Source organism: Accipiter gentilis, chromosome 12, assembly GCF_929443795.1.
Source record: "Accipiter gentilis chromosome 12, bAccGen1.1, whole genome shotgun sequence".
NCBI classification, from domain to species: Eukaryota; Metazoa; Chordata; class Aves; order Accipitriformes; family Accipitridae; genus Astur; species Astur gentilis.
In genome coordinates this window covers 2059450-2079295 of record NC_064891.1, presented here as the reverse complement: position 1 = coordinate 2079295, position 19846 = coordinate 2059450, and the positions used below count along the sequence as shown (strand labels likewise).

The window sequence follows — 19846 nt, the reverse complement described above, 5'->3', positions numbered from 1 at the left end:
ACATTTTAAAAATGTAAAGGTAACTGACCTTTCAAGGTGTGGTTAGGATTTACTAATCACACTTTGAACTCCAGATTTGCATCTAAATGGGAAGTGGTAGGACTCGGTAATATCTTACTGAAGGCCTCAATCTTCTTACTGGCTTTCCTAGTGATTCACTGTGAATTGTACCCTGTTGCAAACCTCTGTGTTTCCTTTCCTTTGCTGGGTAAGGCTTGCCTATTTTATGTAAAGTATATTAGACGCATGGTGCAAATCTGTATGCAGTGTTCTTTATCATGGATAGATGTAGATTATGCACTTCAGCATGTTCTAAAAATTGTTTGCATGTCATCAGGATTATAATTGCTTTCAGGCACAGATGCTTTACTCCGAGCACAATAATATAAGGCCTTATTTGCTGCAGTAATATGAATAACTAACAGTTTATGTAAAATTGATTTCTGTGCTGCTGCTTTTGTTGGTTTTTTTCCTATCCTGAGAAGCAAGCCAGATGAATGGTGGTGTTTCTGAGATGTTTCCAGAGTCAGAAGAGCCGTTGTTCAAGAATCACCTTTTCTCACTTAACTCGAGTGATGCTGTCATGTTAGGGGAGCTGCTGTTCCTTTGTATTTTTGCGGCAATTATCCTCCACAGAAAGGCTAAAGACAGTGGTTGTTTCACAAACAACAAGCTTCATTGACTGCGTGCAGAACAGACTTTAATCTAGGGGTATAAATGCTGGGATGAGAATTGTTACTCAATCCTAAATCTATATTGAATGTTGCAAGAGTGTGTGGGTATCAGTGGCCATTTGGCATCATATAAGATGTGGCAAGGAAAGACCAGCTCTGTGGGCTTCTGCATCTCATCATATTGATACTCCTGAGCACAGTTACTCTGTCTGAAGAGCAGTCCCTTTGATTTCAGTCCTCTGTAACAAAGAAACTTACTTCAAACGTCATTGAAACTCAAATTTCCGAAGGCTAAGGGAACCTAGTTTAAACTTCATACTAGTTTAAACAACCATATTTCAGAGAACCCCAAGTTTCAGCAATAGGACAAGTGGCAAATTCAGGTGCATATTAAAAAAATAGAGTGAACAAAAGCATTACGTTTTGGCCTCGTACATGCCAAATGTGAAACTTTTCAATTTATTAGGAAGTTTGACAGACGAAAACTAAAAGCATAAAAAGAGTTTGCACTTTTGGTGTTAAGAATTTTGATGGTTTTTTTCCATATGGGGTAAGTTCATATTTTTAAAAAATGCATTCAAATAACTGTTTCTCTTTAGGTTCTGAAAATCTTAGAGAAGCATGATCCTTTGAAAAACACTCAGGCAAAGTACGGGGCGATTTCACCTGATGAGGCCAGCACTGTTCAGAATTATGTGGAGCACATGCTTTTCTTATTAATTGAGGAGCAAGCAAAGGATGCCTCAATGGGGCCTATTCTGGAGTTTGTGGTCTCAGAAAACATCATGGAGAAGCTTTTTCTTTGGAGCCTACGGCGAGAGTTCACTGATGAGACAAAAATCGAGCAACTCAAAATGTATGAAATGCTAGTAACCCAGTCCCATCAGCCTTTGCTGCATCACAAGCCCATCTTGAAGCCTTTGATGATGTTGCTGAGTTCCTGCTCAGGAACAGCCACTCCAACAGTGGAAACAGAGCTGGTCATCCTCTTGAACCAGCTCTGCTCTATAATAGCCAAAGATCCCTCCATTTTAGAACTGTTTTTCCACACCAGCGAGGACCAAGGAGCTGCCAATTTCCTCATATTTTCTCTGCTGATTCCCTTCATCCATCGAGAAGGAACAGTAGGCCAACAGGCCCGTGATGCGCTGCTTTTCATAATGTCTCTGTCTGCAGAAAACAACGTTGTTGCAAACCACATAGCAGAAAACACCTATTTTTGCCCAGTAAGTTGTTGTTCTTTTGCTTGATCTTCAATGCTAAACTGGGCTCCCTGTATTCTTCTCATCCTTTTCTGCCATTTTTTGATACAGATGTGTTGTAATGCATTTGTTTCTGTTGACAGCTGTTTCACGAATTGTAATGCTGTTCAAGCTAGCCCCACTGCCAAACATAGTCTTGCTTCTTGTTTCCATACCAGCGTCTTGTGCTTTTGGACCAACACAAGTGTCTTTGCAGTCACGCAGTGAATTGAATTGGGAAACTGATGGAAGTATAGTGGAACTTGGTGGGAGGGAAACCTGTTCTGTCTCACTGTGAGGCCCTTATGAGATTCTGGGGGTGAAGGGAGTGACAAATGGGAACAAGATGTTCTGAGGCTGTTGTTTCTCATGGCAGTGCAAGCTTAAGTGGGCTGTGCTTGCCACACTGTAGTATCAGTTCAACAGTTCAAAAAATAAGTGTGAAAATAGTGCGAGTGTTATAGCAGTGAGATATTTTTGCAAGGTAAAAGGGAGACTTTGTCACAGAATTAGATGTTTCCATGGCTGTCTCAGGCAAACGACAATCTTGCTATGTTGTACTCTGTTAAAAATTTGGTAGTAGTGTTGCGTTGTTACATCTGGCAAATCAATCTCGCTACGTGAATACAAAACCTTTGCTGTTAAAAAAGTAAGTAATCTAATTTAACAAAGAAAGCTGCCCTACTGCAGTTTTAAAGCTAAAGCAGAATGCACATGACAACACCTGCTTCTTCATGCCTTATTGAAAAATCAGTTTGAGATCTGCAATGGATGGGTTCAAAACCAAGTATCATTCTGTAGAAAAGTTGCTCTTGTGTGCCAATTTTTGGACTGATTCTTTTATCTTGTGTTTTAGTTTAATAAAGGCCAGAAAAAACGGAGGGGAGCCTTACATAGGGCAGAGACCTTTAGAGCAGAGACACTAGAATTCTTGCCTTAAGCATTAGTGCATGACAGCAATTCCAGCTGTAGGTTTCCATTTACTCTGAGGTTATGTCCTTTGAGCAGTAAGGCAGAGCCAGATATGCAGGTTGGAGGAGGCCTACAAGTTCCAACCCAAAATTTATAAAAGGTTTCCTTTGTCAGTGGTATATATTGCATCAAATTTCTTGTCCTGAGAGACTCCAGTTGACCTTGTGTAATAGATGCTGCTAAAGAACATGAACTTGATTCTCAAACTGTCCCTGGGACAGATACCAATATTGGATCCGTGCTATAACTTCCATAATTACATCTTCCGATTAATTTAAAACAAAACAAACCAAACAAAAAAAAACCCAAACCAAAAAACCCACAAAACCCCCAGCCTTTTTACACTGAAGATAAAAGCCAGCTATATTAACCTTCGAACAGCAGGGAGCCATGATTGACAATCATTCTAATTAGGAAGGCTTCTTGTCAAAATGCGCTAAAATCAGACTCTTCTGAATAGTAATGAGTGGCCTAAGTCTATAATAAAACTTTAATGTAATGCCATAGAATTAGCTCACTAGCACAATATCTTTTTTGAATTTGAGTGTAATGAGCTGAAGGAACAGGTTTTGTTCTGGTGGAATACTCTGTAGGTGTCGGTGGCATTGCTGTATATCAGTCAAATCAGTGCAGATGTGGCCTCAGCTACTCTGCAAAACAGCTAGCGGAGTCCTGTGCTGATAGGAGTGGCATTTGGATGGCACTGTGTTGATGCTATCTCTGGTTCTGGGGCTGAGTTGGTTGGTAGCATATAGGGTTTTCTTTATCATGCCTTATTGCATAGTACAGACGTGCCCTGGGGTGGGGTCTGGCCATAAATCTCTGCTGCCTCATATACCTGAACCAGTGTTAGATCTGTGCTGAAGTGATCCTGAAGGCTTTCTTGATAGTATTTTTTGAGCTCACTTTGGTTAGCAGCTTTTTAAAACAAGATTGTCCATAGTATTCAAAACTGTAGGTGAATAAACTATAAAGGAAGGGGACAGGCTGCAGTAAGATACATCACTAACAAATGTTTTCAAAACAGAATATGTAGACAAGGCTTTCTGATTTTATAGAGATTTTTCTGCCATATCATTTTTATCATGTTTTGACCTGAAAGTTTTCTGAATCTGATTGAAGATATTATCTGTTCAGCATTATAGTAAGAAAACAATGTTTCTGAAGGATTTTGAGCAGGATAGCATCTCAAAGTCTCTCCGTAAAACTTTGTATCTGTAAATACCTCACAGCTTAGGAAAGCATGTATTAAAACAGGAGGAGGTTTGGCTCTGCAATGTCCTTGAAAAGTTGAGGCTACACAGAGGTAGACTATGGATCTGGGAGGAAAGGGGATTATTAAAGGGAAGGAATTGGCCAGATAGCAATTGATTATATATTAACAAATCTTATTCATATAATGTGTCTGGGATTACAAATCACATAGTCAGTGTCATCTGTGAGTTAAGAGAAAATAAATGAATCAAGACTGGTTTGCAGAAAGACTCATGACTTGATGGTGAGAAAAAAAGAAAACCTGCTAGAGATGCTTGTAAAAGTAGATGAGCATGTAGGGTTGACATGACAAATGTTGGGAGAAGTTTAAAAGGACACTGCTCTGGATAAAACAAAAAATAAAACCAATCTTGCCCTTCCAGGATGTGCACTCATTCATTTCCTTTCCTTTCAGATTTTTTTAAAGTCATGTTTATAATTTTACTGATTAAAACTCCATAATGTGGTCTATATATGTGCATTGTTTTATATGTGAAGAGTTCTGTTGGTAATTTCAAATGGTAATCCTGTTTATACCATATACTTCTATGAAAATTTTCAAATGTTTTTTACATAAAGAGATGAAATTGCTTCCAGTGGCTACTCTCAGTGCTTTAGAAACATAATTTCATAGAGCCATTTGTGTTGTACTTCACAGCAAAACCAAGAGCTTTTTAAACTTTACAGATTTTAGCAGCTATATCTGTCACTTCTTACTTCAGTAAGTCAGACAAACTAAAGAATTCTTCACTTCAAGACATTGACTGATAGTGAGTTCACTGCCCCTTTTAGTGGAGAGTAGTACCTTTTGTTCAAGGTTGGTTCCTTGTGCTTAAGGACTAAACTTCCATATGAAGGAGAAATGTGGATAGTCCACAGCTCTGAAAATCAGATTGCTTACTGAGAGGGTAAGTATGTGTTTATGAGAATAGCAATTAAATTTTAAGCAGACAATGGAAAGTCAAGTGCGCAACACAAAAGAAACTCAAGTTCTCTCTTCAGAATTCTTTGCTTCCTAGAACTGTCTGAAGCCTGGGTTTGTGAGTGTAAGTGTGTGTGTGTGTGCGTTACGTATAGGTAGTTCTATAGGCCTAGTAAGATCTTCCCAACTTTTTGCTTTTAGCTCTTCTACCATGAGAGAAAGCAAAAAAGATTCTGGTTATAGAAGGTGATTGTCCAAATAAAGCTTTTAACATATCTCCAGCATCTTTCTTTATATATCTATGTATATATGTGTAAAAAAAAAAAAAGTAGCACAGTGTGCTAAAGCAGTGAATTTTCCACAGTATTCCCCCCCTCCCTTAATATTTAGCTGAATTATGTATGCCAGAATAAATCTATCCTCAAAATTATGTGGTTAGGAATGGAAAGCATTCAGAAAGACAGCCTTTGTCTGACTGGATGGTTTAGCAATTATAATTGGTTATGCTTGCATATGAGCAAAACCTGAATGCCCTTCCTTGAACCTTTGGTCTTTTATGTGTTAGAAAACAAAGAGTTGACAATGTGCAGGTCAAACAGTTGTGTTTCATCTGAGCTTTGACTGTCTAGCCCTATAGGTGCCAAGTAGTTCTCTGTAGAAAGAGGAAAAATTCTCACAAGAGTCTGTTGAATGAAAACTAAAAAGATTTCCATCAGGCTGAACCTTAATGTTTCCATTAAGATGAGGATCATCTTAAAAATTATTCTGAAGTTGTATAAAATCATGTCAGAAGGATAAGAGTTGTAAATAACATTTAGAAAGTTTCCAGCTTCAAATAACTTTAATAATTAAAAACTTGGTCTGAAACTACCAATACTCTAGATATATTCAGTTAAATTTAAAAAACCTTTTTGGAAATATGCTTTTTAAATTGTAACTAAAAATACAATCTTATGCTTCAGTGATATATTCTACATAAATCACCTGTAAGGCTTAATGCCACTGGAAACAATGTTTATACAGTAACTTATTTCAGGCTTTTTTATTTCTTCCCCTCCCCCTTCCAAATAAATAAGAAAGGAAAATGAGAAATTATGAACAGTTAGAATTTTTTTTTAAAGTGGATTCAGCTGAGTCCAAGTGCCTAGGAATGAAAGTTAACAGATACCTGTGGTTTATATGAAGTCCCCTGGTTGATGAGGACACTTTCTCCTTCCCTTTCTAATGTTTCATATTTCCAAGTGCAATGACTTCATATAGGAATGTGTGAGCAGTAAGATTCAAATCGCCAACAAAAGACAAACTGTAGATATATGGCAGTGATGGCTTCTTCTGGAAGGGACTGAAGGAAAGTGTAAAATTATTTTAGAAGCATTTAAAAAGAAGTATTTAAAAATAAATTATAACTTTGGATTAAAAAAAAAAAAGACAACCTGAATTTACCCGTCACTTTCTCCTAAATACCAACTCTCGAAAGAAGGATATTATATAGAATGCTCTTTAAAATATTCATGTCTTTCTGTGACAGGACTCTTTCAAAGGGAAATGAAATTAATCTCAACACTCTTTTATGTTACTAAAACTAATAAGAGAAACCATTTGTGGCATTGCCCTTCAAGTAGGTGGACAGTTGGAACGTAAGTAATTTCTCTTCTGTTTTTGAAATACAGGTGCTAGCAACAGGACTAAGTGGCCTCTATTCATCGTTGCCTACAAAGCTGGAAGAAAAAGGAGAAGAGTGGCATTGTCTCCTGAAAGATGACTGGCTCTTGTCACCAGCCCTTGTACAATTCATGAATTCCCTTGAATTTTGCAATGCTGTGATACAGGTAACGGAGCAGAGTTGGCCTGTCCTTCCGAAGTAGTAGTGTTTTATATATTCTGCAAAAGTTTGTAAATTACAGAGTCTATTTACTTTTATTAATGGCATGGACTTTTTAAGTTGCACTAAAATTAGTTGCTTATAAAATGGATGCATTGTGCTGTTTGTCCTGGTTATAGGGATGAATTAATATGTTCTTGGTTTTCAGGTGACAAATGTTTCAAATGAAAGCAGTAAATTTGTGTGGCAGCATGATATTTCATTATGTCATTGGGAGGGTTTTCTGGTTTTTTTAAAAAAAAAAAGTTTATTGCATTTTAATACCACTGTTGATACTAAAAGAAAATTGAATGCCTTTACGTGTGGGAAAAAGTAGACTTTATATATTTAAGTGCTGAATACCATTCTGTGTTTGTCTAAGCTTTCATAGTAGTGTACAAAAGAAAACAGTCCATTTTGCCTGTTGGCGAGTACTGCATAAAGCAAGCTTTCCAAGCAGAATTTAGCTATATTCCTAGAAATATAAACTCATTTTAGATTGGCCTGTTTTGAATCCACTCTCTGTTCTTAATGATTATTTCTTGATTACTTTTTTTTTTTTCTGGCTTTGATCCCTTACTATTTTTTTTTCTCTGATCTAAACATAAAATGAGATTTTTTTTTTTTTTTTTGGTCTTTTTATATTGTTTTTAAGGCTAGAAAACCCCATAAAACCCTTATCCGGTATTTTATTAAAACATGATATAAATTTTACAGAAACTGTAGATTTACATGTTACTTGAAGAAATGTGCTGAATAGGATTGAAAATTTAGTCACATTTACTGTTAAATAAAAGATATGTTTTAGTGAGACGTGTGCAAAATACAGTGAAGCAGCTGATTGACTATTACAGCACTGAACAAGCGAAAATAATAATAGCTGTCATTCTTTAAATGCAATATATAAGATTTTTAACATGCTTGTTTAAATGTGACAAGGAGACAATATTCATTCTGATGTCTAAGCAGAATTTTTCTACAGATCTACATTTGCAGGAGGTCATATGTGATACTATTTTTAAAAAAATGATATAAAGGTTACTGCAGACAAATTAAAGAAGAACATATTATTTTAAAACCACTTTTCAAATAAACTCAAAATGGTTAAGGATCTTTAACTGACAAGCAGAAAGAGCAGTTTCTGACTGCTGCTTGATTGTGTCTTCATAGTGTTTCTCCAGCTGAATTGAAAGCTCAGTTACTGCAGGAATTTTTGCTCTGTGCATGGAATGGTCATTGTGGTGTGGCTTGTTCTGTGTTGACCCAAAAACTTTGACTGGAGATTAAAAAGGGACAGTGTAGCCAAGACCTCTTGCCATTTACTACTTTTTCCCTGGATCACAGCATAGGAAGGGCAACCCTTTTTCTTCTCCTTTCCAAAGTAAGTGTTACAAATTGAAGGAAGTCTGGGAAGAATTGCAAGTGGGAGAATGTATTTGTGGCCACATGTAGGCTGTGATATTCCAGGCTCTATGTGAACTTCAAACAGAATATGTTAACTTAGAACACTTCTAATGGAATTTTTTCCTGCTTCTATCAAATTTCTTTTAAATGCATGAATTGATAATATGTTTTCTTTTTGAAAACAATACAAATGCTTCATTATAAAAGTAAATTTTTGGCTTCTAATAGCAGTTAATTTTTTTAAAGCTCCTAATCAGCCTATTGATTGAATAATGTAGGTTTTGTTTTCATTTCTGTTTGTTTTACAGTGATTGGGAGAAGGGCATGTGAACAATATGTTCTTACCCCATAGCTAGAGAGTGCTTTGGTTTACCTACTCTTGAACCATAGGAAAGCAGCTGTTCTGCTTTTTCTTCTTATAAGAGGACAAGTTAACAATGGCAAATCCACCTTCAAGTGACCCTGATGAGGTTGCAGGAGCTAAATTTAGAATCTTAAATCTTCCTTTGATGCATGGGTATACACACTTTTCTGTCCATTCATTCATCTTTGTCAGAGTGCAGGCAGATTGAAAAGCCCTGTTCTCTAAATTTGGCAGGCTTACTGTAATTAAACCTAGTTTGTGTATTTCTTTGAGGAAGGAAATATCTTTAAGAACCTGAATCATAGCAAATGCTGGTGAGAAGGACAAATGAACATGTCTTGTTAAATGGGAAAGGGTTTTGGTATTGGATAATAGTAGTCTGTGCCCTGTCTATTTTAAATCTCATTGGAACTGTTCTGTGTCTTTCTCTCTTCCACCCTCTTAGGTGGCACATCCCTTGATACGTAACCAGCTTGTGAATTACATTTACAATGGATTTTTGGTGCCAGTAATGGCTCCTGCACTCCATAAGGTCAGTGGTGTATGCAAGCATGACACGAAATAATAACAGGCAAAAGCATTATGGATGATCTCTGTGTAAAGATACTATTAATTATGCTGTCAGTAGTGACTTCCATATAATTGAGTAAGTTTCTAGGCTAACTTCCCGTCTTTTTATTCCATACTTTCTGTTTACATTATACACATTATTAAGCAACATATTGGTATTTCTGAAAATGTTTAGAATTCTTAAGTGAAATGAAGAACCAAAATATTTTTGTTGCACTAGGCTGATATATCATCAAAAAAGCAGTGACTTTATAGACAACATTTTGTCATGGCAGACATGATTCCATGAGTGGGTTTTTTTTTTCCAAATGAACACCTTCCAAAAGGAAAATGCCCACAAGGAAAATGTACAGTCAAGAAATATTATGCTAATTTTGGCAAAGTTGGCATTGTTTTGTAGTTCCTTATCACAGTTGGTAGAGCTATTTTCATAAAGTGGAGAAGGAACCGAGTTTGGTATCAATTTTCTAATGTATTAGGATGCAATTTATATTGGTTTGAAGAAAAAAAAATATCTATTTTTCTTTGAATTTAGGGGTTATCCTTTGCAAAATATGTCACTGGTGTTGGTGAACTACTTTATTATCTTTTTGTTAGGCTGCAGCAAACTACATTTCCAACTGTTGCAGAATATGTCAATTAACAGTCCTCATTGCCCTGTAAAAAGAATACCTTGTTTGAGAAGAAAAAGTAGGAATTGCTAATAGTAAAAATCCACAAAAACTGCCAGGAGAGGACTAATAAATTACTTTTTGAAGGTCTACTAATTTTTACTAAGCCTGCCAAGCAGAAAGCACTGCACCTGTTCCATTTTCTGAGAGGCTAGTTAAACACTGTATCGTGCTTTCTAGTCTAGGACTTGTCTTGGCAATGCATACAATTCTTTGTGGTAAATAATCACTTACTAAGAAAGTAATAAAGCAGTACAGAGTCTTCTTCAATGATTCAGCAGATCTCAAACATTTGGGAACTTGGCAAGGGCCGAAATAAAATTTGGCTGCCATGCAGATCAAGATTGTAGTCTGTCATTGAGATAGTTCACCTCCTTTCCTGGCAGTAACTTTTTTCTATTTGTGTGTCTTGACTTAATACCTTACCAAGACTGCGAATTAGAATCAGAAGTGAAAAGCTAACCAGCTTTAGGTCGAGGTTATGGATAACAAGGGAGATAGCAGAATGTAGCTGTGGGATTCTAGTCTTAGTGTGGGTACTGTTTTCACCTATGAAGTACTTAAGACAAATTTTAGGTTGTTTTGAATACTACCATGCTGCTGAATGCCATTCTTATTGGTCTGTAGATCTGCTAACCCCCTATTGGGTTGGTTATTTCCCTGTTGAAGTTACTTAAATCATTTAAAGCATGCTGTTCTTATTACTTTTTTTTCATGTGATGAAAATTTTGTTAAACCTCATTTATATACTCTGAAATTGGGTGAAATCATATTTCTCTCAAATTGAGATGTTGGCTGCTAACATATATGAGTGTCAAGCCTAGATCTTTCCTGGACCCTGACATTCTGTTTGGTGCCTTGTTCTTCCAGTAATAACCCTTTCCTTGATTAGCATTAAGTTTGACTTTTTCCTCTTTAAAAATTAACTACTTATGTATATAAACTTCAAATGCGTTTAATGGAGAAGATGGATTGCACCATCTAGTGGATCTGATACAAGACTCTCACATATGTGAGACCAAAACTCCATAGCAAGAGGAAACAAGTAAGTAGAGGCACATTTGACCTCCTCAGTCTTTCTGTGCTATGCCCCACATTAATTTAACAGAAAATAACTATTTTACATCTTTGCTTTTGGGACAGATGTCTATGTGCTTTGACAGATAATTATGCTGCAACAGTTCTTCACACATTAAAATAATTTCTAGGTACCATTGAAAACATTCATGCTAAGTTGAGGAGTAGGCTTTGGAAACTGTATCGTCCATTTGGGGGCTTAAGTGTTGTAATTAACCTTTAGGTCAAGAAAAAAATTGTGAAGGCCCAAAACAAGAGAAAGGCCAGATGCACCATGACGGTTTTTAAAACAAGTTCTTTCATTGAACACAATACTAAATAGATCTTGATTTTTCTTTTAAACTCAGTGAAGTTGGTTTGGTATCCTAAAGCCTACTTGTGGCTGAAGATTTTAGTTTTTATCCAGTCATTCACTTCAGGTTGTTCTGACTCATTCTGGCTTATGAGTTCAAATACAATGAGTAATGGAGCATGGTATAAATACCTGATTAGAAAGACAGATCTGTGGAAGGTTAAAGGGAGGGGTGGTAAGAAGAGATGATAATTATTGGTACATCTTCCCAAGGTGTCCCTATAACTCTTATTTCTAGAATTTAACAGCTGCTTCTGATAACTCTTGGTGATACACATGGACAACAAGGAGTCCAGACCTCACGTGGCATTCAAGCCTTGACATCCCACATCCAGTCTGACACCCATGGTTCCACCTTTATATAAAAATTGGAAGGGAGATGAGCTTCTGGCTCTGCTCTTGAATGGCTATTGGGTAGGCATACTACTTCAGACCTGTTCTCTCTGTACTATATTTTAGTTTTTCTTCAAGAAGTAATGTTTTGAGGAAAAATTGCTCTGCAGCAAGACACAGAATTGCATATATTGTTTTTGCAAAGACAGCTTCAGTCAAAAAAATGTAAACATCTAGGAAAGAAGTCTTCAATCTTTTCTGTTCTCAGTGTGATAGAACTTGATTTCTGTTTAAAACAACAGCAGCAATGTAAACAAATCATGTTAATGTGACTTCCTGTCTGATCACCAAATCAAATTTAGTTGATTCAAGTATATAAAATAAAACAAGCCAAATAGCTGTGCAAGCACTATTAGATAAATCGTGTAGCTAAAAATCTTACTAGCTTTTAATCCCTCATGGAATAACAACATCATCAGTTTGCGTTTACAACTGATGTATTCAGATATGAGCAAAATGTCTGGTATGAGGAGATTTACTCACTTTTGGTTTAAAGCTAAGCCTATATTGATGATAGGTGGTGTCCAGTCTCTACCTTCCTCCCTCCTGTCTTTTCACAGAATCACAGAATGGGTGAGGCTGGCAGACACCTCTGGAGATCGTCCTGTCGAACCCTCCTGCTTAGAGCAGAGTCAGCTAGAGCATGTTACTCAGGGATGTGTCCAGTTGGATGTTGAATATCTCCAAAGCTGGAGATGGTGCACCTTCTCTGGGCAACACTATTCCAATGTTTGACCACCTGTACAGTAGAAAAATGTGTGGTCTTTGATTTTTTTTTTTTTAATTATTATTTTTTTATTTTTCCTGATGTCTGGTTGGAATTTCCTGGATTTCAGTTTGTGGCCCATTGCTTCTTGCTTGTCCTTTCACTGGGCACCACTGAGAAGAGTTTGGCTTCATCTTCTTTGCTTCTTCCCAGCAGCTGTTTGCACACATGGATAAGATCCTGCCTGAGCCTTCTCTTCTTCAGGTTGAACAGTCCCAGCTTTCTCAGCTTCTCCTTATATGATAGATGCTTCCATCCCATAATTATCTTTGTGGGCCTTTGCTGGACTTGACCCCCACCAACCTGCTAGGAATACTTTTCTTAATGTAGCCCAGGAGGCTGTGGGTCATCTTTGTCACAAGGGCGCATTGACGAGATGCACTCCATCTCGTCATCTAGGTGATTAATGAAGATGTTAAACAGTATTGGCCCCAGTGTAGACCCCACATCACTGGCCTCTAGCCAGGACTTTGCATTGCTGATGACAATCCTTTGAGCCCAGCAGTTCAGCTAGTTTTTGATCCACCTCACTGTCCACTTATCAGTGTGTTCTTCATAATTTTGTCTATGAGGATGTTGTACAAGAGACAGTGTTGAAAGCCTTGCAAGATAAATAATAACTGATCTCCATTTATCCATCGAGCTACTCATCTTATTGTAGAAGGCTATCAGGTTGGTCAGGCTTGATTTCCTCTTCATAAGTCCATACTCCCAGTCAACCTTCTTAATGTGTTTGGAAATGGGCTCCAGGAGGTTTTATTCCATCCCCTTTGGAGGGACTGATGTGAGGCTGAGCAGCCTGTAGTTCCCTGGATTATTCTGCTTGAAGACTGGAGTGACATGTTCTTACTTCTGGTCCTCAGCAGCCTCTTCAGGTAGCCACAACCTTTCAAAAACCTAGAGTGGCCTTGACAGTCAGGGATGCAATCTATCAGGCCCCACAGACTCATGTATATCCAGTTTGTTTAAATGTTGCCTAACCTGATCCCCCTCCTCTAAGGGTAGGTCTTCCTTGCTCCACAGTTTCACTCTTATTTTAGGGACCTGGGATTACTGAAGACAACCTTCTTCCAGTTTAAAACATTGGACTGTCAAACAAGAATTTTGGTAAAAGTAGCATCACAATTTCAATAAATAGAATTTCATTAACAGTAGTTCAGAATTTCAGTATGTGGTCCAAAGCTTTGAGATATGTATATGTGTGATCTTGAAATGTCTGTAACATTTAGGGAACTGTGTACTAAGCTCTGCCTTTTTTTAATTTTTGCAGATTGTCTCCCTGTACATACTTACGATGTACGATTACGCAGTTCACTGTGTAAATGAGACAGTGCAAGAGTGTTGAGGATAGAGACGCGTTTCTATGAAAAAGTCAGGGGGTAGGGAGACTGACATATTTTGCTTGGTGTGATTTTTATGGTTTTATTGCAGGAAGCTAGTATGGAGTTGAAAAAGAATTCGCTAGTTCAGTTTTTTTTCAGTTAAGGAAGTTTCAAATTGATTGGGCTAGCTAGCTGGCTTGAAATGACCTGTTTTTCACAGTGAGTTCTGTGAAGGTTATTTATGTAGCAGATTAACTGCAATGTGCTTAAATAACCCAAACATTCCGAAGTTTATGACTCCCTAACTTCATTTCTCAAAGATAAGTATCCTAAATATAGCATGTTCTTGTAGCCTAATTTATACCTGATCTGTACTAGTCTTGTCACTTTGTGTGGGTTATCCCACCTACATGTGTAATGAGGAATTGACAAATATGTTCGCATCTCAGAAGCTGCATGTTGCTGAATGGGTAGACAGAGCCCAGATTTGTATTGTATAGCTAGGGATACGCATTACCTGGCTGTGCTGGATAGCCCTGTCTTGTCCTTTGGTTGTCTGGATTTTATTGTACTTTTTACAAAAGAGTTACCTCCCTTACTTCTGACATCTGAGTTTCTTGAGACATTGAAAAAAGCGATTCAATGACATTGTTCAGGGGGGTTTGTCATATGCAAGGTCACAAATTCCTTATTTCTGTACAAATTCAGTTAAAAACAGAAGGAATGAAGTATTTTGTCCATAAAGATACAAAGCTAAAGAAAAAGTTAATATGGTAGTTTTATTTTGCCCAAACCATCTTTTATTCTTTCTGGTCTAATTTAAGAAAATTAAGACTATCTGGCAGAATCTGTTCTTAATTTAAGACTGGTATTTTCTGATGGCATGTCAGTTACAACTTGAAATTATGCAGTTCTGTACGTTCTTCCCTAGGTTTTGGTGCTTAGGAAAAAAATACTTGTGAGAAGGTATAATTCTGCTCAGGCGCAGAGCCATATTGTCAAATTTCTGTGACATATTTCATTGGCTAATTCTTGCTTCACTTTCAAAACTAAAATTCTGGAGTTCTATCAAAAAAAATTTAAGATCTTCTGGGGCCAAAGTCTGTTTTACTAGTTCTGCTAGAGGCTGTATTGTCTTGTTTTAGTCTTTGGTAGTAGAAAGTGCTTATTTACCTTATTCTTTTAGCACTATTGTAAAAATCTGAGTGAAATTCTTCTCAGAAGGTCTTTAACATGTATATATTTTGCAGTCAAAACCATGTGCTAGATAATTAGGAGCCACACTGTGGTATATATAAATATTATGCTATCTTTGATACAACTCAGATTGGTTATATACATCTTTACTGTAAGTGCATATGATTTACTTTTAATTTGGCATTCAGAGAATTTGGGTGACAAAGATAGCTACTCAAAAGATCTTGAGTGTTTATGTAATTTGTGTTATTTCAATTTATTGAAGATAGTGCTGAAAAATTGACAAATTATATGATAAATGCAAATTTTTCACGTCTTAGCATTTACTGCTTTACTACATGGCATTTAATTGCTAACTATGATATAGTTATTTTTCTACTTGGAAGGGTTGTTTTAATCTGAATAATGGAAAATTGTACCAGCTTTTTAGTCTAAAATGTTGCAGTTGGCCAAGTGAACAGAACTGCTCTGTGGAAGATCTGGCATGGTCCTGTCAAATAAGCTTTGTCAAATGGACCTCAATTCTATTGCACACTAACCCATCTAAATGAAAACCTCTAACACAGTGATAATTCAATAATACTTGCTTGATGATTACACAGCTCACCTAGGGGGAAATGACCTGTACGTTATAGTGTACAGATTAGAAGGAATATCTTTATAAATATCCTACCAGACTGTTGGTTCCCATTTAGAAATAATACCACCTTTCACCTTGCTGAAAGTATTTGGACAGCTGCTGTAAAAAGGTGTAACCCAAGTATTACTGGAATACTTTGAATAGTCTCATGCTTTGGGGAAACCCATTAGTAGCTACAAAACTTAATTTTATTGGCTACGAAGTGGCTATATGTTAAAGATGCTTTCACTTTTTGCATCAAACACTGCAATTGAGTTGAATTTTAACCTGGTATAAACTGTAGCAGTTTATAAATGTAAGCTGAGGGAAGTTGAAGCAGTTCTGATTTTTTAGTTCCCACAGCGTGCGAACATCCTCTGTCCCTGATCCCACTTGTCCCCTCCCTCTCTTTTGCCAAGACAACTGTTCATATGGGACACTGACTGAGGTTAAAACTCACCTTTATTTTCTGGATAGTTTCAACCTGAATCAATTCCCTAAGCCAATTCACTGCGTGGTGAATTGAACCGTGAACTCTTCTGCCAGTATAAGCAGGGGGCAAGAAGTTGAAAATTAATAGAAAAGAGAAAAGAGTGGGAATGGTTGGACTTTTTTCATCAGTGAGGTGGGCTTATTCAGGTTTAAACTGCTTGTGGATCTAGAGGATAAGTTCTAATAAGAACATTCATGGCCTTTTCATGGGCAATATGAAATCCTTGTAGGAAGGGAAATGTGAAGGAAAGGAGGAATCGGATAGACGTATTCCTGTAAGAGGGCATGAAGCTGTAAATTGGAAAATATATTGTGTGGATCCCAAGGGAATATAGCCAGTAATAAAGAATCAGTGCAATTGGTCTAACGCAGTGAGTATAATACATTAAACTGAACTTGCAATGACAGTAATTTCTGGCTCTTTGCTATTACTTGGAACAGTGACTTGTAAAAGCTGGATATCTTTACATTGTTCTGCTTGACCATCTAATCAGTCATCAAAGGAGGCGAGAAAAGATTTGCTAAAAATTATTACATGATTAGAGAAGGGTATTACAAGGCTAAAAGTGGTTTTCTCTTTTCAATAATCTCTGATCAAGTATCTGCTGGACTCTCAGGTAGTCCCTTTTGTGGCAGATTACATCATAAATATCTGTAACAACTGATTGTTGTATAGAAAAATATGTGGATGAGTTTTTAAAATGGTATCTTTAGATAGACACTTTAAATTTGCATGTATATTGAAAAAAAAAAATTCCGGCAACTTTTTATTGTTGCAACTGTGGATAATGAAAATAAAAGTGGGAGAATACTGTTCTGATTAATGCAATGGATATGGATTTTTCTTGTTTTTCATTTTAAATCCTACAGTTTATCTTAGGAGCAGAGATATCCCTGGTCTTTACCATTAGTAGAAAAGATCTAATGCAAGGGATGCTGCTGGTGGGTTTTTATTTTTGCTGTTGTGGCAGTGGTGGATTTTAATATTGCTGAAATACCTTTATCAAAAACATAGCTTGAAATTTACTTACTTAATAAAGGGCTTTTCTAGAAAAATACCATGTCTTAATTTTATTCATCTCCCTTTGTTATGGTATTTTTCCTCATACTTGAATTGGGAGAATTGGGAAGAATTTTTAAATTAAATATCAGATTTGTGGACGTATGTAAGTTTTGGCTTGTTTTTTATCATTCTTTCAAAGATGTTAAATTCTGAGAGTTAGCTAAAAGCTTACTTGGACAAATTATACTGTAATCAATGTTTACAGTGATACAAAGTTTTTGTAAGCTGCCTCACAATTTGACTGTAGTGGACATGTTTGACATGGGTAGTAACTGTTTTGTTCTCTGGGAACATTGGTTCTTTTGCTGTTTACCGAAGTACCAAGTTGAATTTATTAGACAGGATTTCTCTACTTTCCCCAAATCTGTCTCATGAGACATTAGTTTAAGAGGAGACAACCAAGAAGTACTCTGAATAAAGCTCAATAGCGTGGCTTTGGTATCTTAGAAAACAGATATCTTCAGTAATAACTGCACAAATTGAACGAGTCTCACTTTCAACACTCAATGTATTATGTGTAATGTGATCTGTAGAAAAGGTGTACAGTTAAAAGGGGTTTTGCCAACGCTGGGTTTTGCCTAAGTGTAACTAATTTCTCCAATGTCCTTCTAGTTAGCTGCAAAAAAAGTGAGTTCTCTAGAGGCTCATTCAGAGCGGGCTAATGTATGCCATTGAGTAAAAGGAAAACCATCTTCATGGAGCTAAAATTAGCCTTTTTGAATAATTCTCTAGGTGCCTCAAATCTTTGGAAGTTACATTTACTGTCAGATATGGTGAAAGGGAGAAGCAAACACAGAATGCAAGGTGGCAAAATAAGATATAATTGTAAAGGCACAGATGTCTGCTTGCCAAATTAATTGATCTTTTTCCTAAGCAGCATACATGGCTTTCATTTCAAATGCTGAAAAGCAATATTTTTCTTTGACTTGCTCTTGCAAGGAAGCAGAAGGATGATCTCTGTGCTGGTCTGTATGGTCAAGTTGCACACAAAGGTGCACTGAGAGCGCACTGGAACTTCTAGAACACGATAGCATTAAAATCACTTGTACAGCATTAACTTGCCTGCTTTGAGTGTTGCACAGCGGGCTGTGAAATAGATCCTAGCTTTATTTATTGCAAAAGTTTGAAGGAGTGTTGCAGATAAGGCAGTGCATTTTCATTGAAAAATTATTCTTACAAATCCACTTAAGTCTTGACAAAACTTAGTCTTCTTTCCTCTTTCTCAGAAAGTGGTTAAGCAGATTCAGCAACTTCTTTCCCAAGAAGAACTAAAAACTAAGTGTAATGTGGCACCCTGCACAAAAAAACCCCTCAATTCAAACAATTGAGATTTAACAAGGTTGTAACTCACTCCTTTGTGAACTGTTTGGGCTTCATTAATCATTGTTTGGTTCTTCTAGCTCTCTTCAGTGGTATCAGTGAAGTCTTGGCTACGGTAAACATGATTTCTTTTTTGTCTAATCCCCAGGCTGTTAGGAGCACTGAACACGCTCTCAGAATTGAATGTTTCTTTTCTAAAGTAGTCTCTAGCTGACTTTCTTCTGCTCTTTGTTTCATTCATGATAGGCACTCTGAAAAGCACATGGGTTTCTCTGACTGATACAAATGTAGGATGAGATGTCCAAAGAGCATCAATTTCAGAAAAAGGTCACTCCCCTTATGAATCTGCTGGCTTTTCTTGCTTTCATTTACAGCTTTGGTATTTTATACATATGCACAGGCCCATTCCTCTGCCTTTAGCAAACATCTGTGAAACCTGCAGGCCAAGGAGGTGCTTCCTTTTCCCCATAAAGGATGAAGAAGTGACACAGAGACGTAATGATGTATTACTTCTGTCTGGCCTTTCCTTGGCACGGCGTTTAAACTCTTCGATGAACTGTATGCTATCATAATGATGTCACATGATGGATCTCTTGGGCTTTGCTTTTTACAGCTTGCTGCTATAAAAAACAAAAAAAGCCAGTTCTCAGGGCAGTAGTCAACAGCTGCCACCAGAAAGCCATTCTTTTTTACCCCACAAGTCCCCACACCTTTTGGCTATTGCAAAAAAAAAAAAAAGAATAATCTTGGCTCCAACCAGAAACAATTTCCTTTGTTTCACAACCCTGGCTCCTTTCCTGAGCAGGTTTTTTGGTGGATGAATATGGCAGTAGTCCTATGGAAAAGTGTGTGTATGTGCATAAACAACGTTTGCTTTATCACACTTACAATAATACAGGGTTTGAGTTAGGGCTGTAGCTACAGTGCTAATTTGGGCAATCTGTAACTTTGGGGTGCTTAGCCTAGTAACTTTATTTTTTTTCACTTGTGAGGGAAGGAGGAATGAATTAATAAACTGTATTCCGAGTTGGAGTATACGTTAATAGATACTATTTTGTGACAGTACTATATTCTTATTTCTGGTTTTGGTAGCACTGAACATACAACTACAGGTCTAGAAAATATATCTATAGCTGTTGCTTACTTAGCCTTATGAAGTTCACAGATCCTGTGAAAGTGTGCCTCGTTCCTTTTCTTTCACCATTACATTTTAATGCTTGATTTTGACTAACCTTACTGCAATAAACCAAGAAGGTGAACTTCTTTTCCCATCCTGGTGAAAAATTTGGCTGTTGCTCCTTCACTGGTGCTT

At 37.0% G+C, this 19846-nt stretch overlaps 1 protein-coding gene across 3 annotated transcripts in view; it reads left to right on the top strand.

Moving 5' to 3' along the window:
- Positions 1-19846, top strand: part of FHIP1A (FHF complex subunit HOOK interacting protein 1A) — a 91878-nt gene that overhangs the window by 54059 nt on the left and 17973 nt on the right. For all 3 annotated transcript variants that reach the window (XM_049814554.1, XM_049814553.1, XM_049814555.1), the window contains 3 exons: positions 1274-1900; positions 6734-6892; positions 9138-9224. In XM_049814554.1, coding sequence (XP_049670511.1) covers positions 1274-1900; positions 6734-6892; positions 9138-9224 — 873 coding nt within the window. The remainder of the gene's footprint in view (positions 1-1273; positions 1901-6733; positions 6893-9137; positions 9225-19846) is intronic.